Source organism: Ailuropoda melanoleuca, chromosome 3 (genome assembly GCF_002007445.2).
Source record: "Ailuropoda melanoleuca isolate Jingjing chromosome 3, ASM200744v2, whole genome shotgun sequence".
Lineage (NCBI taxonomy): Eukaryota > Metazoa > Chordata > Mammalia > Carnivora > Ursidae > Ailuropoda > Ailuropoda melanoleuca.
The window spans coordinates 74,034,677-74,058,161 of record NC_048220.1 but is presented as its reverse complement, the minus strand read 5'-3'; the positions used below and the strand labels follow the sequence as shown (position 1 = coordinate 74,058,161).

Here is a 23,485-nt window from a genome sequence, read left to right as displayed (position 1 = left end):
GGTGGTAAAGTTACGCACAATTTTTATTTTCTTAATTATAATTAATGTTTGTTCAAAGTTGTCTGTAGTGAGCATGAATTACTTTTATACTAAAAATATGAGTTCTATTTTTTAAAAAGAAAAATAGAGCTTTCCATCTCTCCCTGTTTCCACAGTGAAACCTGATTAAATGGTGCATGAAATGGCATCAGGACCTTCTGCGTAACATCTCCCAGGAAAACTGCAAGTCTGCCCCTCGGGCAACATTGCTGAGGTAACAAGTTTTATCACTTAAGTTGTTTTACCTGGAACGGTCTCCCTCACATCAATTTTAGTTTCATCTTGGGCATACGAAAGGTCATATCAAGAAGTTACAGGAGTAAACATTAATGTCAGTCAGTTTTGATTAAAGTGGAGAACTTCCTCCCATTCCGGAAGACCTAGAAGGGGGGGAGTTTTCCCTTTATATTTGCAGTTGTTGTTTGTATTATTAGATGATTTGGGCTCACTTCCAGCAGTGATCCATTTGACTTCACGGATTCACAAAGGCAGCACAGAGCAGAGATTAGGAGCATAGACTCTAAGACAGGATCTGGACCTGAGTCCCAGCCCTTGAGCTAGTAAGTATCTTTGTGCCTTAGTTTCCTCATCTGTGAAATGGGCACGATAATAATGGTACCTACTTTATAGTCATTTTGAGAATCTGGTGAGTCTCTTGTCCCTCAGAGTAACATAGAGTACTATTTCTATTTCTGTATCTTGTCATACACAGAATTGGGAAACACATTGCATTTCTCTATTGGGCTCCTGCTCCCTTTTGACCTCCCAGTCTTCTAGATACAGTTGTTTTCAACCTTTTATCTTCCATCACCTCCTCAAAAGCTGCCTTGCCCTGTGGATACTGCATCCTTACAGTACTGTTTTCTACTTTCCAGAATCATGGCTGGGGACAATCCACACCAGTTTATTTACATGCTGTTCCTTTGCACAGGGCCTTTCTGGAGATAATGCCTCAATCCTATGTATCCAGAGTGGTGTGACAAAGAACAGTGGTCAGAAGGATGTTAACAAGTGTGTTAAGAGAAAAGGAAATGGTGTTGAGCTCCTAAAAAGTCAGTAAATATGCTCGGTTTAGCAAAATTAATGTATGCAATTTTGAGGACTCTATAATATGCTAATGTGTATGTCCTGGTGGGGAAGACAAAGTGTGTACCATTTCTCAAGCTTATTTGCCTGGTGGAAACTTTAATTTTCTCTCAATGTTCCTATTAACTGGTGGAAAAGTTGGCAGAACCCCACTTTGAAAAATGCCATCTGTCTTTACTGAAAGGAGGGACACTCTGTGGTGAAAACACTCCACAGTCTTGTGGAAAAGAAATGTTTCTGAAGACACCATTCAAATCACACCATTTTGCTTTGGGTGGCCAGAATGGGTTCATCATCAAAATCCCCAAAGTGATTCAATCCCCCCTCAGCCTGCCTCAGGCCTTCAGGCCTGTGCTCATTCTACAAATTTCTATGGAGGGCCCACTGCATAGCAGGAACTGTTTTGGATGAGCGGCTCTGACTTTGTTTCCTTGGTGGGGACTACAGAGCCTTACCTGACAGCTCACCAGGACTATTGCTGAAGACTGGAAAACATGAATCAGACATTCAGGTAAGAGACTTTCCCCATCCTTTAGGGCACTCAAGAACAGAGCCAGCCCCGAGGTGCGGATGGATGGTGGAGGAACTAAACAGTGCTCTGAGCTCTGCTTGGTCCGCTCTTCACGGCACACGACTTTAGTGTCCTTGGCAATGTTCATTCAGTCTTCAATGTAAAGGTCACACAACTTAGAGTCCAACAAGTTCCACAGGCTGATAATATGAACAGTGACAAAAACTGAAGATATTTACTATGTTAGGCATTTTATTTATGTTAAATCCACTTTTACTCCACTTGGACAGCTAAGTATTTTCCTGTCCCTGGTTGAAATGTCAGGCAGGTACCATCATTTTTAGAATCTTAACAAAAACATACATCCTCGAATCCCTTCTAGGCACAAAAATATTCTCATTTTAGTAATTAAAATGCTCAGTGCCTTGTAATAACTACTGTTCCAAACTTTCTTGCAGCTCCCTCCCTGTCCCAGTGTGGGCAACTCCTACCGTCCTTACTTCAGAGGTGTGGTGAGGGTAGGAGAAGAAAGGGGCAGGGGGCACAGATACGGCCCCTGGGGCTCCTGGGCTGGTGGACCGCCAGCAGCGATTCCCTCTCCGGCGGAGCTCCTCAAAGACACTGCTGGGGCCCTCCCAGCCTGAGGCTCACCGTGCCCTGCCCCACGTGGTCATCGTGCTTTCTCCCTCCTGTCCTGGGCATCTACCTGGTGGCCTTTGTGGTGTTTTAAAGTAATTAAACAAGGAAACCAGGAGACTGAGCTGCCTCTAGTGTCCTGGTAGCCTACATAAGTCAGCACAAACCTAAGTCTGGGTCCGTTCCTGTAAGCACACTCCCTGCAGTAAAACGAAATTTAAGAACAACCAATCACATACAGCCAACTGGTTGTTCCTAAGTAAGGCAGCCACTTAAGCTACAGCCACTCAAATCATCCCCTTGCGTCATGTCCAGGTCTGCTCTATAGAAGCCTTTCCCCCACCTCTTGTCCGTGGAGTGCTCCTAGCACTTTTCAGAACAATCCATGCTTGCTCAAACTCTTGAAGATTGTAATGTGCCTTAGGTTATCTTTCAACAGTGGGTATCAGATAGTCTTTCCAGATAGGGATTCTTCACATCACTGGAGTTCACATCTTGCCCATGAGAAACATTCCTGCTTTTCGGCCAGCCAGCAATAGAAATGTACTTTGAGCGCAGTTCAGCTCTGCTCGCTCAGCTCTGCCACCTCAAGGCAAAGCAGCCACAGCCTCTCAAATGCCCTTTCTGTGCTTCAACTCCAGGAGACTCGTGTCAAGACCCCCAAGGGCTTCTCTTGAAGGTCCCTTTCTCATGTAGGTGAGAAGGAACAGTACCCACTCTTCAGACCTCCGACAGCCATCTCCAAGAAAATTCTCTTTAAGACAATTCTTTCTTTCGAGCCACCTGGGCTCTCTTACATGCTTGAGGTAGGTACTGAGCGGAGGTTCGCCGTGGTTGACAGCTCTTTGTGCACCTACTCTTATCAGTGGCCTCTTGACTATGCAGATACTTTGAACCTGTGATTAGTTCTAGACCTTTGGGGATTCAGTGACAACGGAGGTACAGAGTCTCACTCGAACAGCCTGGTATACCACCAGTGTCTGATTTTAAATGATAGAGGTCCTCTGATGATTCATTAGATACTAGGTTCTGGGGAGAGCATCACACAGACAAGGAGTTCTGTCCTTTTAAAAACGGATATATCCGCAGCTCCTACAGCAATGCCTGACACACAAAATTTTGTTAAATGTGTGTATTATTTTACAGATAAGAAAACTGGGGCTTAGAAAAGGTAAGTAACTTGTCCAAGCTTATTCACCCAGTAAACCGCAGAGCCACGGTTTGAATAATAGTGACAGAAAGCAACTAATGGTAAGCAGATGTATTCTATTTAAGCTTTTCTTTTTTTAAAGCTCTTCTTTTATATGTACTTCTGCGACCTTATATAGAAGTATTTGCATAGAGCCTTTAAATTCATCTTATTTTCATAGAAATCTAGGATTTGGTTACCCTGTATTTCAGATACTCATGGAGGCTCTTCCGGTCGCACTACCCGGCGATCTGACCTTGGATGGCCATACTGCCATCTGGTGTTGAATATATGAATTGCAAGTTTAACATTACACACCTTTTAGATCACGGTTTAAACTTTACATCCAGTTAACTCATTTAATCTCGCAAAACCCTGTGAAATAGGTACTATTTGTATACCCATTTTTTAAAATATAGATATTATTTATTGATTTATTTGAGAAAGAGAGAGAGTGCAAGTGGGAGTAAGGGCAAAGGGAGAGGGAAGGGAAAAGAACCTTAAGTCAACTCTGTGATGAACACAGAGCCACACGCTGGGCTTGATCTCAAGACTCTGAGATCATGACCTGAGCTGAAACCAGAAGAATGATGCTCAACTGACTGAGCCACCCAGGTGCCCCTGTATACCCATTTTACAGATGACTTATACACTGGCAGGGTTAGGACTTGATCCCAGGCTACCTAGCTCTAAACCTCACTCTTTTATTACATTGTCATGTTTCTCGAGTAGAGGAAAACCAATTTCACTCTATTTCAGTAATGCTAGATGTCTTAGGCCCTCTGCCTCCTTGCTCTTCTCCAACCTGCTTGTTGACATTTCATGGGGTTATGATGATCTCCACCAGCCATCTAGGTGATGCTAGAAGGAAACTCAAAACCATCTTGTTATTTCCTCACATAATTTTCGTTTCCTCATTTCTGAGTATTTTACAGCCAATCCAAGTGAGGAAGTTATAGTCTGGTATTTCATCAGCCATAATGAAGCTTACTCTCTAACATCTACCATCTCTAGTTCAATAAACACTACACAAGAATTCACATGTGATAGTTATAAAATAATGACCCACATGGAAATGTTTGCCTCATTAGTTTATAGTTATTTCTCCTGAAGTTAATACTTCACTACCTGAATGGTTTGAAAGAGAACAACTCTCCTTTGCGGAATCAGGAAATCTGATAATTACGTATCATTCATCTAATGTCAGAGGTAATTTTAAAAAATGAGTAGGTCAAACATTCTTAGTGAGACCAATTTTTAATGCTATACCCATTATTTTTGTGATGCTTTTATCTTTAAAATATCTTGCAATTTACAGGGCACTTTCACATAGCTTTTTGGGTTTTTTTTGTTTTTTAATTCTCCTAATTACGATTTGAAGTATTTTTACTCTCATTTACAGACGAGGCAATTGAGACCCAGAAAGTTTTTTTGTGACACGTCCAGGGACAGTTAATAAGTAGTTGAGCTAGGACTAGAACTCCGTCTGATTCTAATCCAGAGCCAGACCATTTTAAAGGCTTTCCTAATACCCATGCTAATGTCAATTTCTAAATTATCTTTCTTTTCCAAGAGATTCCTTCATGAGACAAGAAGTTTAAGGTCAAATGCATTTGGGGAACATTGTCTATTAAACTCTCCATTGAAAGAATCACAAATTTGTTATCATTTTTAAAGGCTGTGAAGGAGTCCTGCATTAATGAAGCTCATTTAACTTTGTTTAATCTAAGCTTATTTCTAGATTTAATTAATCATTGAACTTTTTCCCCCAAGTAATTGCTAACAACATCCAGAGGACCTGAATTAATACTGTTCAGTGTTAAATGAACAGCACATTACCAACCATTCAAAAAAGGCCTCATTGTACCAATATTACATGAGGACAGGCTGTATTTTGGATGAGTTTAGCAAAGATTAGAGCAAGAGAGTAGCCATGAAAGGACAAAAATAGTGTATGCTTTTGTTTTTTAGTTCTTAGTCAAAGATACTTGCTACACCATAAATGCCATGGAAGTAAGAATCATTTCTAAACTTTTTTGTGAGACATGTAGCGCAATCCACTGTCAAAAAAAAAAATGTGTTTAATGGAGGAAAATGGCGTTAATTTCTCACATTGGTTTTATTAATCATAAAGAATTATCAGAAAACTGAAAAATCAAGCCTGTTTTTCTACTTAATAAGTGCCAGAGCATGTGGCTACTCTGAGGCAGAGACATCATTTGCAAAACTGCTGTATACTTAAGGGACTTCTGAACACCATCACTTAATGACTTGACCAGTGTTGCATATGTAATTTTCTTAAAGGGCCAATAATATACTAGAGAGTGTTCAAATATATTAGAAAATAAGTTATCTTGAGATTGGAAAAATTGATGATTATTTTCTATGGTACTTTTTTTTTAAAGGGCAAAGAGAATGCACTTCAAAGATTTTATTTATTTGTCAGAGAGAGAGAGCACAAGCAGACGGAGCAGCAGGCAGAGGGAGGAGCAGGCTCCCTGCTGAGCAAGGAGTCTGATGTGGGGCTCGATCCCAGGACCCGGGGATCATGACCTGAGCCAAATGCAGACGCTTAACTGACTGAGCCACCCGGGTGTCCCTCTATGGTACTTTTTTGACTTAAAAATCAATTCTCTTTCCTTTTCTCCCTCTTTCCTATTGTCTCTTATTCACTTGCTTACTGATTTCTTATCTCAGAACTCTATAGTAAAGGAACTTCAAAAGTCAGGCAAAATGGGTAGAAATGGACACACTGATGTGTATGTTCAGGGCAACTAAAGCACTGGGACATCTGGACAACCCCAGATACACCCTGCACACAGATGCATATTAATCGGGCAGACTCTGCTCCCCCCTCTCTCCACCAAGCTGAAACAGGAAGCTTAAATCTAAACTTGTATCATAACCACATTCAGTTCTTGCCCATATGAGTACCTCCAGGCACACAGATACACACAGATTTACTAAATTACTGCTCTTTCCAAAAATACTGTTTACTTAAGAGAATTTGAAAATCCAGTAGCCAGATAGAAAGTTGGAAAACAATCCGTAAACTACCAAATTATAGTGAACAAGGATTTAATCCTACAGATTGCTCCCTATTACTCTCACCCCCGGAGACTAGGAAATTCACCTAACTCTAACTGGTGAACTTTTGTACTTTGTAAAGAGACACGCAGGCTATTGTAAACTGCCATCCTTGAATTGCTTTCGTGGCAGAAATTTTTACTAAAGGTCCACTTGTATCATTCAAGCAAATAAATCCTAACAACGGCTAAGGCTGCAATGCCTTTTAAATGGCCTCCCACTTTCTCTGTTCCATGAACCTAAGAGGTATCTCTTCCCCTGTTCTGTGGGATCGAGGAAACAATAGTATCTTCCCTTGGTGGTATGCTTTACAGTCTACCAAGCACCCTCCCGTATTCCATCTTAGTGTTGCTAATCACAAAAAGCCTGGGAAGGCAGTAAAAGTAGATAGTATTCTGAGTTTGACCTATGAAGCAACGGAGGTTAGAGGAGGGTGACCAGGGAGACATGCTCGTGGAGGACAGAGCTGAGACAGACAGACCTCTCAGATTTTCACCCATTTTCTTCCCGTAACCACACTGCAGTCAGGGTTGAGATATAGACTGAATAAATAAAAGACAAGATTGAGCTATATTTCCTGAATGAAGACTTCTGAAACCTAGTCAAGATACCAGAATTTCTGTGCAAATACTTCTGATTTGAAAAATACTTTTTCAGTAACTGCATAATGAATTACAAACACCAAACGGTATGTCCTGAGAACTTCAGTCACCCAGCAAGGTTAGCAAGATAATAAACAGTAAGAGAGCTGATCATCGAGAGATGGTTTTGTGAGACAAAAGTGCCCCGGAGTTCGGGCACCTGACTTCCTTTTCCAACTATGTCACTGACTTACTGTGTTTCTTCTGGCAAACTCTCCGGATGTCAACTTCCTTATCTGTCGCTATGAAGGATCCTACATGCTCTGCTCACCTCCCCAGGCTCTTTAAAGAGCTTGGCAAAATAATTTATGATGAAGTTGAAAAGAATATGTCTCATTCAAATGAAATCACTGTAGTTGAATTACTTGACTAGAACTTCTGCTCTCTTTAAATCATGTGAATAATACAACATTCTTAAAATGGTGTATTTTATTTCTGGCAACATGTGAAACATTCCAGAAAATATAAATAATTGTATATTCCTTTCTGATGTTCTAATGACTCCCCCCATTTACTCTGATTTCATTTGTGCTTTTCTTTTTAATAAAGGTGCCAATTGAAAAGTGGAATGTATACTCAAGGAAATATTTAATATCTCATCTGTAGTCTGAGAAGAGTGAAGTTAGAACCAAAAACTGGGCAGGTTTCAATCTGAAAAAATTCTGTAGTAAACTGGTCTCTTCAAAGTGAAAACAGAAACAGAAAAGGTAGGAATCTATTCTGTGTAGTTTTGGCAAACAACTTCTTAGTAATGCAAGTAGGACAATGAGCAAAGAAACTATCTTCCCAATCATACTTAGTTCAGTCAAATTCTAAAAGCTGGCAAGAGTCCAGAAAGGTATAATAGCTTTTTATATGAATTGCAAAAGGCTGTTAGAGGAAAGAACTTGTTTTTATTACAATAACACTTGCAAAACTCTAATTAGGTGCAGAAAACACTGTTCAACCATCAGATGCCTACTCTAGAAAGCCTTGAGGCTGTGGACAGTTTGATAACACTTAGAAATGATTTGATGCATAGAAATTGTCAAACCTAGAGACTTTTTAAGAAAGGAGAATGGCAAATAATGGAATTAAATTTGTTAAGGAGGTTATATAGCAGGGTATTAACACCAAGAAGTATACTTTACTTTTATTTTTCAAGCGAGATTTATAGCTATTTGAAATTTTATTTACTTTCATTTTACTTTATTTACTTTGCAGAGTATTTTGATTTTTGGAATAAAGAGTCTGTCTGAATCTGCATTTTGAGTACCGAGACTCAGGTGGGTCAAAAAAATAAATTGCTTATCACACAACAATGAGCAGAGTTAGAAGTTGAGCTATATATCAAAACCCACACTTTTCTACTACCCCACATTGTATCACTTTCTAACTTTCCATCCCATAATTCCACCTTTTGTAATTTACTGCAAGGAAATAATTGATCAAACAACAACAACAACAAGCTGACAGGAAAGAAGAAGAAGGAATTTAAGGTCTCTATAATAACAAACCTTTAAACAAATTATGGTAGATGATCTAATAGACATTGACCTATTGTGAAAATGAGATTTCCTCTTAATGAAAGTTGAACTCTTGCAATGTATCTACACTTCCTTCCCTAACCACTCTAAAATGACAAAAAGGGAAAGATAAAAAATAATAAACCATAAAGCGAGTATAAATGAAAAGAACATCAGATGAGAGGTGTCAAGAGATTTATGGAAAGTAGAAAGCTCCTCACACTATGTTACCGGATTGAAAAAGCAGAGGCAACTGCAAGGCCGCCGATGGGGACACGAAAGTACAGCAAACCAGCCGCTCCAGGGAGCCCAGAGGGCTTGGGGCATATGGTTCAGTGGGAGGCAAGAATGGGAGGGGGCCTGGGGGAAAGGCTGTGTACAGACACCAGTGGTTTTCTCTTCAACATCTGCTCCTCGCCCAGCACTCTGTATGCGCCCTTTCTCCTTCCTGGAAGAACGTGGAGTCCTTCTCTGAGAGTGACCACGCGGCCATGTGATTCAGAGGAGGACATGGCTGAAGAATCCGGGAAACAGAAAGCTAACACAGGAAAGCAGGGGAGGCGGGCTCAGAGAGAAGGGGTCCAGAATGGAGCAAAGGGCAGGGGACTCTCTTAATCCAGTTCTGTAATGCCGTCACCGGCAACCTGGGAGCACAAAGATTATTCACAGAGCACTCTGGTTTTTAATATGCTCAATTTAGTAAAGTTATACATTCAAAATTCCTAAGCACTTAAGTTGACTTAAAGATAATAGTATTGTGTTTGTAAATCTTGTAAATTTTAATCACTTTTGAGGGATCCTTTTATTAATATTCAGTCCCAATTAGTAGCTTGGCTCATTAGACTTGTGTAAACTTTTTTTTTTTTTAAGATTTTATTTATTTATTTGACATAGAGAGAGAGACAGCCATCGAGAGAGGGAACACAAGCAGGGGGAGCGGGAGAGGAAGAAGCAGGCTCCCAGCGGAGCAGGGAGCCTGATGTAGGGCTCCATCCCTGGACCCTGGAATCATGCTGGAGCCTGAAGGCAGATGCTTAATTACTGAGCTACCCAGGCGCCCCTTGTGTAAGCTTTTCAAACTGCATTTTAAATACTTGAAGTGTGTGACAAATATTCTGAGAATTTATAAATTCTTATAAATTTAATAAGTTAGATTTCAACTTAAAATCAAATTAAATCAATTACATACCTTAAAATTAGAATCACAAGGCTGATTTGTTAACTCTAATTAACCAAGTTTTCTTAAATACTACAATTACATAAAACTCAAAACCACAGAGATTCTTAACACAAAAAATCTTGTTACTTGTTGATTCTTTAACTATTCTACTTTCTTCTAAGTCTTCCCAAGGCTAAAAGATAAATGGTTCTTTCCCACTAAGGAAAAAACTGTTACCCACCAACAAAATATTGAAGTTACCATCCCATTTTAGTGGCCACCTTGTTAGCATGTTTAAAGTTTCTTTCTGTACCGAGAAGACCTGGGAGTAGGCAAGGATGGGATTCCTGCCTTCAACTTTGATGGGACTTACAGAGCATGGTATATTGCTGTTATACTAAGTAGGCTACGACCTTAAGAAGGAAGGGGCTTTTAAGTAGCCTGCATCTCTTAGACTGTAAATATACTTTACCTAATTTTTCTGTCTACTCTAAGAAGTCATTAAGTTGGCCACCTTTATGTAATTGGCTACGTGGCTCGATGGGATTTTGAATTTCGTTGGCCCTTCTTTAAGTAAAAATATTCCCCTATCTAACTTCAAAAACTGAACTTTATGAATCCTTCATTCACTTCAAATTTTTCCTGACTGGTGGGACCATACAACTCTTAGGTATAGTAAGATGTCACTGGATTGACTTCTGAGTATCTGTTATTGTTTTTTGTCCAGTTTTGTGTGTCCAAATTCTTAAGTCATCCTACTGACAAGAAACAAGAAGGAGCTAATCAGGGGGGAAACATGGAACTAAGTAGTGACCTGATTGTTGAAAATAATATTGAACTCTGCTTTACATATTCATTGGAGAATTTAAAGAACTCACAATACATCCACAGAATGGAAACCAATGAAAGTTTCAAGAAGAAACAAGTATTTTACAAGAAAGGGAACAATCAGAGCATACTACTTGGCTCAGCAATAAGCAATATTTACATAGCCACTAATACTGTAGGCACTGATTAATGATTTAACAACCTTATTAGAAAGTAGAAAGGAAGGGGCGCCTGGGTGGCACAGCGGTTAAGCGTCTGCCTTCGGCTCAGGGCGTGATCCCGACGTTACGGGATCGAGCCCCACATCAGGCTCCTCTACTATGAGCCTGCTTCTTCCTCTCCCACTCCCCCTGCTTGTGTTCCCTCTCTCGCTAGCTGTCTCTATCTCTGTCAAATAAATAAATAAAATCTTAAAAAAAAAAAAGAAAGTAGAAAGGAAAAGCAGAGTCTAGAAAGTTAAATTCTTATCTACCATAACAAGAAGTCAATAGATAGTATCTAAATGGATACAACAAAACACAGTTGTGTAAGATTATAATATAGAAATGTGGAGGGGAATATCTGAAGAAAGAGCTGGAAAACGTGGAAGGAGATGCCTTTAGAAAATGATACTTGGGGTAGGCATGGGTAGAGGTAAAAAAAGAAAAGATGAAGGAAAGTGAAGCACATTTGTTTCATTTTAGTAACATTTGACCTAATGTATGTATATTACTTTAATAAAACTCCTAACTAAAAATTTTTAAGTGACAGAATTTTAAAGTGATAATTATGACCGTGATAAATACTATGGATCAAGGGAAAATGTCATGTGATATGGAGTAAAGAACCCAGGAAAAACAAAATTTTCGTTTATGGCACAATAATTACAATTATGTAAAGATACCTAATGATAGTAACTGGAAGACAGCATGAAAAAATGAAAACAGTCTTACTAGGTTGACAGAATAAAAATGACTTAATTTTTTTTAACTTCCTATTATACTATTAGCTTGGCATCACTTACTTTGAAAAGCTATTACAATTTACAGAATACCACTTCCGAGTATACCCTTTGAGGCTGTATTAACATGGAAACCATCCCTGTCTCCAGTAGTTTATACTCCAACATTAATGAAATTCTTTAAGCCTCTTAAATTAAAGCCTCCCACTCAATGCCACCCCAGGCACACTTATGAAGTCATCATTGTTTGTCTTTCCTATCTTCCCCTCTAAATATCTCTTCCTGCCCCAACCTTATTCTGCTCCTTTCATGCCACAATAACACATCACCATCTAGTTCCTCAGATAAAAATTCTCCTAGGATGCCAAATGTCTCCTGTGGTTTTCTCATGGGATTTGCTAGTTGTTTTTTAATGATGAGATTCTTTTCAGTGTGATCTATTGTGGGAGTTCCCTGTGCATGCCCTGGATTGTGAAAGGGTCCCAAAGATGTGTTTCAGCATTTGCTTCTTTTTGTGGACTTTCCAAGACAATGAGTAGGTATAAGATTTTACAATTCTGGTTCACACATTATAGAGCCTTTCCTGCTGTCTTGCAACTTGCCATGCATACAGTCTGCAACCTCAATCCCTATCATACTTCCTCAAGAGTACCCTTAGCTATATAGCTTATGCTGATCAAATAAATTATCCCTGAAAAATCAGGGATTGGGGTACCCTTTGAATCCCTTAGACAAAAAGACTTCAAGCTTGATTTAGACACTGCTTTCTTTTGTTTCCAATACCTTCTGGTTTTAATTTCTTGCTTTTGAGCTGTTACATGCATTTCCAAAATAAATATTTTATCCAGAATTTTTTTAAGTGTTTGGAATATAAGAATTAATTATTCATTTTGCCACGCTCTCTGTGATAGCTTTAGAGCACTTGGTCCACAAAAGACAGTAAATTCCTTGAAGAATGCTAACAGGACTTTTCATATCACCAGGGCTTAGCAAAGTAATGGGTTTATAATCGGCATCCAGCCCACATTTGGTGAAGGAATGCATTTCTCAGATGACTGTGAGAAAAGCAGTTGATAAATTATGGGGTTAATGGCCAGATTAATGATGTAACCCTTGCAAGTGTATTTGCATTTTAAAAGGGGCTATCTCTGTGTTTGGCAGGGAGTTCATTGAGCTTTCTTAATGATTTTCCCCTATGATCTCCACTGTTGACATTTCAGACACTGTATCCATCAAGAAGGTAAGATTTTGAGCAGATAGATTCCTTCCAAATTCCCATTCCTTACTTAACAACCAACTTTTCTGCTTATGTAATAGCCTCCTGGCCCAACTCAGTAATATGAGGTCATTTGATTCCTATGGGGTAACTAGATTTTTAGGGATAATTTATTTATTTTTTGGTCAAAATGAGTTATAACCATGTTATTTTTTTTTTTTTTAAAGATTTTTTTTTATTTATTTATTTGACAGAGATAGAGACAGCCAGAGAGAGAGGGAACACAAGCAGAGGGAGTGGGAGAGGAAGAAGCAGGCTCACAGCAGAGGAGCCCGATGTGGGGCTCGATCCCATAACGCCGGGATCACGCCCTGAGCCGAAGGCAGACGCTTAACCGCTGTGCCACCCAGGCGCCCCTATAACCATGTTATGATGAAATGATACCAGGCCTACTGTTTCTCATACAGCAAGACAGATACTTATTTGTGGTTGCAGCACTGGTCAGAATACAGAGGGCAGAAAGTAACATGGAAAATAACTTTCTTAGAATCACATCATCACAGACAGTAAAGAGAGCTGAGAACCCAGATGATCATTTCAGAGAACAACTACAGATGTCCGTTTAAGCAAACAAGCAAGGTCATGCACCTGCCGCAGAAATATAGGACATATTCTATACACTCAAAGATTTCCTACTAGTCATCTGCTTTTATACAATCTATAGTACTACGTCACCAATATCCTAGGTGTAATTTTTTTCTTGTTCTTGCTACAGTAACATTTCTCTAACTATATTCCATACTGTTTAGGCTAATATAAAAGACAGTTTGCATTTACAATATCAACCAATATCTAAAACTAAATGCACTCTGGGTGATAAATGGAAGCTAGCAAATATTCTCGAGTAGATAATTCTAAAATTATAATCACAAATATTGTAGCATCAATTGTATTAACAGTAAATTCCTTAGAAGAGCCTCTGGGGAGCAAGAGGGTGGAGTACTGGATATCAATACCACGACGTCTTAGTTATGCTATCTACCTAAATTAGTGTTCAACAAGGAAGTAGATATGGCAGGTGGCATATTAGAAGCCTTCAAAAAGGTTTCTAAATGACCAGTGAAGAATCAGTTATACAAAACTGTTGTGAGTTACAACATTTGGGACTCCCAGGTCTCATTTTCTTACAGGACAAATTAGCCTTTCTACACATAGTGAAAGACAGTCTTTAATTATCTGGCTTCCAATTTCTTCATATCAGCAAAGTTTTTTGACAATACAATAGTAGAGCCTATGTTCTTTTATTCTCTCTGCCTCACCTTTCCTTCCTTTTCTTTTCATTTTTTCCATCTATCCATCCAACCACCTTTAACACTGAGCATTCTATTGTATTGACTAGTTTAAGAAAAACCTAGTTTTTAATTTTTTCAATTTTTTTAAAAAGATTTTTATTTATTTATTTGACAGAGACAGACAGCCAGAGAGAGAGAACACAAGCAGGGGGAGTGGGAGAGGAAGAAGCAGGCCCCCAGCGGAGGAGCCTGATGTGGGCCTCGATCCCAGAACGCCGGGACCACGCCCTGAGCTGAAGGCAGACGCTTAACGACTGCGCCACCCAGGTGCCCCAGAAAAACCTAGTTTTTTAAAGTAGCAAAACACTTTCAGAAAGCATACTGGTTTTATCTTTTTTAAAAAAATCATCCTTTATATATCAAGTACTCGTGAAGCATGTTACATAGAATGATAAATAAGTAGCCTCCTTTCTTCCTGGAGGTACATCCTTGTAAGGTTTTTAAAATGGGTACCTAAACCATACATCCATTATCTCACTAGGGTCACACAATTGTGTCATTCACACCGCACATGACAGGAGATGGATGGGTGGGAGGGCAGACCTCATTTTGTTTTGTTAAATACTGCGGGTTGGTTTTTTTCAAACCCTGCTTTAAGAAGGAATGTATTGTCTTATTTTAAAGATTTTATAAATGGAAAGGATGTCAAAATAACCTTGATTTTTTTTTTTTTTTTTGGTCAGGTTGTTACTAGGCAGGCTGTTCCCGTGGCAACAAAAGCAACCATAAAAGAGTATTGGGGGCTGTCTAGAACATCCTTGACTGCAAAAATGCTGAAATGCAATTGAAAACAGAGGCCTGGTTGACATTTGGATTACATACAACTCTGTTACAACAAAAGAACACAAATAATCCTTCAAATTCGTTCTTCCTGTTGGTTTACCAAGTTACCAACTCATTTGATCCTGACCACATTGGACTTTACGCAACACTGGCATTAACTTCATTTAAAAAATCCTGTGTTATGAAAACAGAAGCTTCTCCTTTACTTCTTCCTCCTCTTCCTTCTTGTTGAAGGATAGTAACAAAAAAAAGAAGTGATACCCTGTTTGAAAATGGAGAAATCAGTTCTCAATAAAAATGATTATCCCCCAACAGAAAACAGAGATATAAACTGTCTTCAACAAAACTGGAAAACGCTTATAACTTCAGACGCAACTGATGAGAAGAGCTGGCAAATGAAGAACAGGTCTAACAGGAAGATGCCTGGAGAGGATGCTTCTAGCTCCAGACCTCAGAGTCATCAGACAAAGAGACTCCAAAATAGCTGACATCATCTGAGGGGCACAAAAAATTCCTTGTCTGAAACAATGGAAATGGGGTGCGCACCAGCAGTCGGGGATTTTCTGGATACTGCCTGGGACCACAGAGTAGCAACAGAGGCAAAGCCAAAGGTGGAGATGCAGACGTGTCACTTACAAGCAGCTGTCTGTGGATGAGACAAGAGTGGAGGAAAGAGATTCCAAGAGGGGTAGCTCTGCGGTTGTCAATTATTGTTTGCTGGAGAGAAGAAAAGGTTAAAACAGCTCTCGCAGAGCCTCAATCCTGTCATAAGCAGCTTCCCTATTACCCAAGAAGAGCTGTTAGTCCAAAATGCTGTACTACCTGCTACATGGGCATATATCAAATAGGGGAGCCAGAAAGAAACTTATTTCAAGATGAGTGATAAATGAAAAGGAACCTGTGTGGTACACGCACACACACTCCAAGAAAAGGAGGACAGGAACAGGAGAAATAATAGCAGATAAAACCATTGTTGATAAAATCATTCAACAGAAAAAATGAATCCCCTAGGCATATGAAATATGACCAAATATACTGTCATAACTCAACATAAGGAAACAAAAAGTTCATCCAGAGATACAGGTGATCAGAAACCACATGGCAACACAACCAAAGGAAATGCAAAAGGAGGTAACAGCATTCAGGAAAGATATGGAAAAGCGAGAAAGTCATCCTCAAAACAAATGCCACACCAGATGCAATACAAGAGGTAAGTGAAACTGAGAGAAGGCCAAGAGGGGATAAGGTGGAAATGGTTTCATCTTGATTAATCAGGGGTTCAAAATATGGCATTTAAATTGATAAGCATGTAATAAAGCATAAAATATTTATAGGTGTAAAGCTAAGCACAAAAAGAATCAAGGAAATAATACAGCCAACTAAAACTGCTCTAGAGGAAAGGCAGAAAAAAAGTATACTAATTGGACATTGCTCATAGCAGGGAGTCAATAGCATCTAAAAAATGAAACACATAAATCAAAATTATAGTTAAGAAGAAAACCACTCGGGGAGCAAAGGAAACTAGAGCAAACACGGATAACATAATGAAAGTGCAGTATATAGTGTATATGGTTGGTCACTTATTCTTTATTCATCCCTCCACCCCTCTTTCCTAACGGAACCCTAATTTTGGTCCTATGTCCATCCTTTCTTCACATAATCATGTGCTCAAAAGAGAAATTCTTAACTGGGCGTGATTCTGCTTCTCCAGGGGACATCTGGCAATACCTAGAGACATTTTTGACTCTCTTTTAGGGGGAGTTACTGGCATTTACGTTGGAGACCAGCTTCAGGCCAAAATCCTATGTACGATATTTCAGGCCTTAGCATGGGCAATTACAAAAGCTTTGCCTGGTAGGCTTTATGAGGAAAGCTGTCCTCCCCACAGTCTTTTAAGGGAGGTATAGTCAAGGACTCAGGCCACCATGCTTACATTCATATCTGCATTCCTAGCCCTGGCACCTCCATCCAGAGGTTTCCTTCTCAGGGGACCTTGGCTAAGGCAATGTTCAGGTGTCTCCACTTAGACCTTCTTACTGGGGAGAGGTCTTGACCAAAATACACTTCTCCACTCTGTTTTTTCTACTTCTAGCCTTTCCTTCTCTCCCTGTCCTGTCCCCTGGCTTCATCAAATGGCAGGAATATTTTGCTCTGTGCCGCTCAGCTGTGAGACTATTTCCTCCAACTGCACTGCATGTCATCTGATTGATCCTTCAGTGCCATTCAGTTGGGGGGGGGGAGGGGAGGAGGAACAGTGAGCCAATACTACTTTTCTTTCTGGCCTCTTGTTTACATTATCACAGTAAGAAAACAGAGACTTGATTATTATTTTCATTTTGGCTCCTTGTCTTAATTGACTACCTCAACTCTTGAAGCTTAGCATAGGGATATTGCTAAACACCCTACTATGCACGGAAGAGCCTTCCACAATAAAGCATTAATTGGTCCAAACTATTCACAATGCTGAGGCTTTTGGAGGTGCTTGACTCTATCACTAGCTTCAGAGCCAACAAGCCCATGGAATTCTCGAGGATGTTACTCATTCAGGAGTGGATAGATGACCAAATAAGTTGGCCCAATCACATGGAAATGAAAAACTTACCATTCCATGGTCAAGGGAGAATTTTCCTCAATTCTTAATGTTGGACATGAACAAGGGAACATACAACCCTGACTGCCACGGGCAGCCATTTTGTGAAAATGAGGGAAAACAACTTTGGGACAAAGCTTGTACTATGCTATAGGAGTGAGGGAGAGAACCTTGAGGGGTCCTCAAAGATAGTATGGACTGAGAGAACTGTGGTTGGAACCCACCCTACCTCTAGACTTTCAGAAATGTGTTAAAAATTTCCTTATGATTTTGGGGCGCCTGGGCGGCACAGCAGTTAAGCGTCTGCCTTCGGCTCAGGGCGTGATCCTGGCGTTATGGGATCGAGCCCCACATCAGGCTCCTCCGCTATGAGCCTGCTTCTTCTTCTCCCACTCCCCCTGCTTGTGTTCCCTCTCTCGCTGGCTGTCTCTATCTCTGTCGAATAAATAAATAAAATCTTTTTAAAAAAAATTTCCTTATGATTTTAAGTTTCAACTGGAGTTTTTCTTACTTGGAATCTCTTACAAAAATGATTTTAAAAAAACTAACAAAAGCAATAAAAATAGAAAGCATTAACCTAAAAGCAAAGATATATTACATATGAAAAGACTACACTAATGTATGAATAAGAGGAATCCTAAAATTGAATCACAAAACAAAACTCACTATATACTATTTTAAAATACCTAAACAAAGTGACAAAAATACAAAAAATACAGGGATGAATAAATCAAGCAAATGCAAGCTAAATTAAAACATGGGTATTGAGGAGGGCTCGTGTTGAGATGAGCACTGGATGTTATACACAACTAATAAATCATTGAACACTACATCAAAAACTAATGATGTACTATACAGTGGCTAACTGAACAAAATGAAAAAAAAAACCCCAAAATTAGACATAATCTTATTATCTGACATTTTAAATTACAGGACAAAAGTATCCAGTGAAACAAGAACAACAACAAAAGATATTGTTATAATGATAAAGGTATTACCCACACTGGAATTCTAGCAGTCATGAATTCATATGCAACGGAAAACATAGTCACATACAATAGGAAAAACAAAAAACAAAAAACAACCAGACAACAAAAGGAGAAAATTTGTAACTGAAACGTTTCATTTACCTCTGTCTCAAGTCATGACTAAGCACATGGACCAATGGGAAAGGTTATAGAAAATCTAAATAATGTATTTAATCAAAATATAATTTGCATAGGGTATGAAATAATAGATCTTATATAGTTCTCCTTCTCTGAAAATAGAGTAGGCCTTCAAAAAAACTGACCCATATAAAGAAAACTTCACATGGCAATAGTTTGGTATCCATGATTCTGTACAAAGGGAGAGCTGTTTCTAGTTGGACTCCTTATGACAAGTGACTCCTTCAGAAGGAATATAAAAATTGTCCCCATGGGTAAGAATGCTGCTGGTGGTGACAGCTCTAGGTACAGTTTATGAGAACTGGAGAGGGGCTGGAGAGGGAATGCTGAGCCGTCACAGAAGTGATCTCTACCTGACTAAGAAGAATAGAGGCAGTGTATGCTGTCCAGAGAGGTCAAGGATAAAATGATGTAATGCTAATGAACACTATATGGAAAGCAAACTTTGATAAGCACAAAAGGAAATACTGAGGACTTTCCATTAAAGTATGAACACAGGACAAAAAAGTAAAATCTTAGTTCAAACTGGCATGAAACTAGGAAATAGTAGACATGCAGACCAGAGTCGGCAAAACCTGGAGGGAAATCTGGGTAATACTGTTCAAAACAGACTTTTCTCTTGTCTGAAGAGTTTTAATTAAGTATTTCTTGAAGAACCATATATTTAGTTTTTCTCTCTTCATGGCCACCTATTGCCCTTTTGCTCCATTATACACTAAGCACACTGTCACAAGTTCTCTGTCCCTTTACTGTTTCTCTTCTGCCTCCATTTCCTGTTCAAAGCAAACATGAGATAAGATGTTCATTACATTTTTCTCCTTAACCCGAGGTTGGTAAAACACCCCCAAAATATTTCCTGGTGTTGACGATGGATTATGAGAACCAGTAGAACCAGGGCAGCAAAAGCTGGCAGCACAACGTCAAGGGCAAAGTGAAGTCTGAGTTCAGATGTACGGTTAAGGATGGAAAGAATGAATAATGTGCTATGAAGACTAACATCCTAGAACGGCTGCACAGTTCCTCAGGCTGTGCTTTCTCATCTCTTCGCTGGTTGGATGATGAGGCTGCAAGAAGCAATATCTTCCAGTATTTAAAACAAACGAAAAATATACCTTCCAGGGACAGAATCATGTGAGAAACAGATGGTTCAGTCAAACTTCACTAAAGAGTGACAACTATAATTTCTTGCTCTTATGTATAAGCCTTTCTGTTGTTTCAGAAAATGATTCAAAGATTCTTTCAAATAAGACTGTCCAGTCTACACAAAAATATTACTGAGTTTAGTGACTACAGTGAAATCATAGTTCTTATATAACAATGAAAAAAAGCAAGCTGTGTTGAACTTTTCTAGGAAAATTCCTAGTTCATTTCTAGGAAATATATTGCAATGTGTACGGGGAACAGCAAGTTTTATTTCATATCTAAGCACGGTTTAATACTCAAATAGTTTTCTTCATTGATTTCTACTTTGAAAGCTAAAAGGAAAGAGATAAAGAATAGGAATAAAAAATAATTTGCCATTTAAGTCACTCTCTGATTCTGGAAATAAAATATTTTAATTCAGTTCCACTTAAAAAATAAAAGTAGTTTCTTACTCCCACACTGAGCACATTAACATTTTCACATACAGAAAGCTTAGGTACATTCAATTGCTTACAAGACATGTCTCTACATAATACAACTACATTCACGTGAAGTGTATAAACTTCTATAATTGTATGTATTTGTGACTTGCATCTGGTACTTTTAAAACTAACACTTAATATGCTTATTTTCTAAAAGTCAATTCTTAGATGATGATCTAAAGTCAGGAGAGTCTCCTGAAGAATTTTAACAGTTGTGTTCACATGAGAATTCAATCGTTTCCTAAACATAAGCTTCAAACTAAAGCTTTAGCAGTTTAAGTGAGCTGACTGGCAACGCATGGAATTCTTACCACGCTGTACTGTTTGGTTTACAGTTTAAGTCATTTCAAGTGGTTTATAATTATTTGTGCATTAGGGGGAAAAAAGCACCAAGGATAATAAATATTTTTTCACATCATAGATGAAATCACAAAACAATGATCTCAATTTCCTTTCAAAATCTAATCATTTTGAAAAGAGTATTTCAAATGTTCAGTCTTTAAGCTTTCTTAGTGAGATCAACAGATACACTAGAGATAAGAATGGAAATGCTAAAAAGAGGTGCTATACATAATATCTACTAACTACAGAATTCAGACATTCTTCTCACATTGATGATATCCATTTTTGAACTGATCTCCTTAAGATCTAAAAAGAACTCTGAAAATAAGTGTAACATTTATAAACTTGTCAACTATATCTCTTAAAAAAAAAATATCTAAAGATGTCTTTCTTCCCAACACATGAAGCAAAATTTTCCTGAAGAGCAAAAGCACCTTATGGTAAGGAAATATACAAAGAAAGTATTTTCTACAAATTAATATAGAAATTTATGTGCATAAAGGTGTAATTATCCCAGCTGTATATGTAATATTTTAAAAAACACACAATAAAAAAACTCAAAGCACATATTGAAAAAAATAACCCATATGCTAATACTCCAGTTATTAAATATTGCAGCATATATGTAATTCTAGCAATTGGGGGGAAAGTTTCTAATCTAAATGGTCAATGAAATCTCTTTGGAAATACACTTAAAAAGTCTGCGATCAGTAATCCTGACTGTCAAAATCCTAACCCAAGCTATAGGTTTTTACAGCTAAGATAAAATCCCATGAAAATGAAAATGTATATAGAGGTCTCCTCACAGATTCTTGAGTAAACAGCATTATTGGTGTAACACTGGTACAAGCTAGCTGGGGTCTTCCGTCCTTGTCTTTACCAAGGGCACATGGTAAACATAACATTAAGAATGACAGACCTTCATCACCATAACTTTTGCCGCTCATAAAATGTTAATAAGCATTGTCTTAAACATTTCAAGATCATGAGAAAAGTTCCTTACCTGAATATATACAAAGAATTCTCTAGATTTAACATATTTTAAAATGAATTCAGAGATGTATTAGGAGAAACATAAACTACTTGCTTTGACAGTTTTCAGTCAAGGTTTATTATGTGTCCTTTTCTACCGAACACGCGATTTTCATATATTTAAGGACTTCCAGCTTCTGCTAAGATTTCATTTCTTTTTCCCAGTGGTTTTTTTGTGTTCATGCATTTCTGTTTTGTTAGTTATATTCTTTTTTCGAGATGAGGTATTAGGAACAACTGCATTAGAAGGTCCGCTGGTAGCTATACAAAAAAAGAAAAACTATTGCTTAGATTTTCACAAGCAATTCATGTTCAAATAATACTGCTAAGTGACAAAATAATACTTTATAATTGTGATGTAAATGAAACACTGTAAACATTCAACAGAGCACTTTTAATCTTTTAACTTTTTAGAGTTCAATACCAATACAAAAAAGTAATGTCAATGGGATGTGTTCACAAAACAAATTTCTCTTTTCTCTCTACATTCTTCCTGGAAAACTAATTGGTTCATCATTTTTAACTACCATCTATTGTGCCAACAATCTTCAAATGTACACTTCTGTCCCAGGTCTTTTCCCTTTACTTCAAAATCTATATCCTGAATATCCTACTAGAAATCTCTGTATAGATAACTGATAGGAAACATAAACTTACTCTGTTTAAAACTGAACTTATCATTTCCCTATAAACATCTATTTTCTCCTCTATCTCTTATGTCATCACTACTTAAAAAGTCTGAAGGTGGGGCGCCTGAGTGGCTCAGTTGGTTAAGCGTCTGCCTTCGGCTCAGGTCATGCTCCCAGGGTCCTGGGATCGAGCCCCGCATCCGACTCCCTGCTTCTCCCTGCTTCTCCCTGCTTCTCCTGCTCCTCCCCCTGCTTGCGCTCTGCCAAATAAATAAGTAAATAAAATCTTTAAATAAATAAATAAGTAAATAAATAAGTAAATAAATAAATTAATAAAAAGTCCGAAGTGTAAACTTTGGATAAAATATGAAAAACAACTATTTGAAGACACTGAAGAGTAAACAAAAGCAGGCACATACTGAAAAAAATCAACACTTGGAAGAAAGGAACCCATGTTGAGTTCCCCCAACACATACACACTTTTTAAAAAGCTTTTGGTCTTAAAAAATGGGGTGCCTGGGTGGCTCAGTCAGTTGAGTGTCTGACTCTTGATTTCAGCTCTGGTCATGACCTCAGGGCTGTGACCAGGCTGGGCTCTGTGCTGGGTATGGAGTCTGCTTGGGATTCTCTCTCTCCCTCTCCCTCTCCCTTTGCCCCTTTGATCCCCCCGCCTGCAGCTCGGGACTCACAGGCGCGTGCTCTCTCTCTCTCTCAACAAAACAAAACAAAACAAAACAACAAACCACTTTTGGCCTAAGGACAGTATCCAGAGTATCCAGTCTGAACCACATGCAATGTCTAAAACTCCAACATAAAACTCATTTTTAGAGCATTAAGAACTAGAAGATAAGTATTGGAGCAACTATAGCTGCTGGAAGTCAGGTGGGAGATCCCAGAAAGGAAAGCCCCCAATTCTTTGTATAAACCCTGATCACATTTACGGCATGAGCAGTAAGCTCCAAGAAGTCCAGCTGAGGCTAAAAGAAATGAAGTGAAATCTGAGCTGCCAATAACTTCAAAGGACACAGTTTTGTAATCTGAGTTCGGCCAAGGGTAACTCTTTGCTTTAAAAGAACCCAAACAACTTAAAACTCTTGGGAGAAACATAACAAAAATAACAGTCTGGAGT

At 38.6% G+C, this 23,485-nt stretch overlaps 1 protein-coding gene across 16 annotated transcripts in view; it reads right to left on the bottom strand.

Moving 5' to 3' along the window:
- Positions 1-20,260: 20,260 nt before the first annotated feature.
- Positions 20,261-23,485, bottom strand: part of PPIP5K2 (diphosphoinositol pentakisphosphate kinase 2) — a 72,982-nt gene continuing 69,757 nt past the window's right edge. For all 16 annotated transcript variants that reach the window (XM_034656582.1, XM_034656583.1, XM_019803624.2 and 13 more), the window contains one exon: positions 20,261-21,988. In XM_034656582.1, coding sequence (XP_034512473.1) covers positions 21,876-21,988 — 113 coding nt within the window. In that variant the 3' untranslated portion in view covers positions 20,261-21,875. The remainder of the gene's footprint in view (positions 21,989-23,485) is intronic.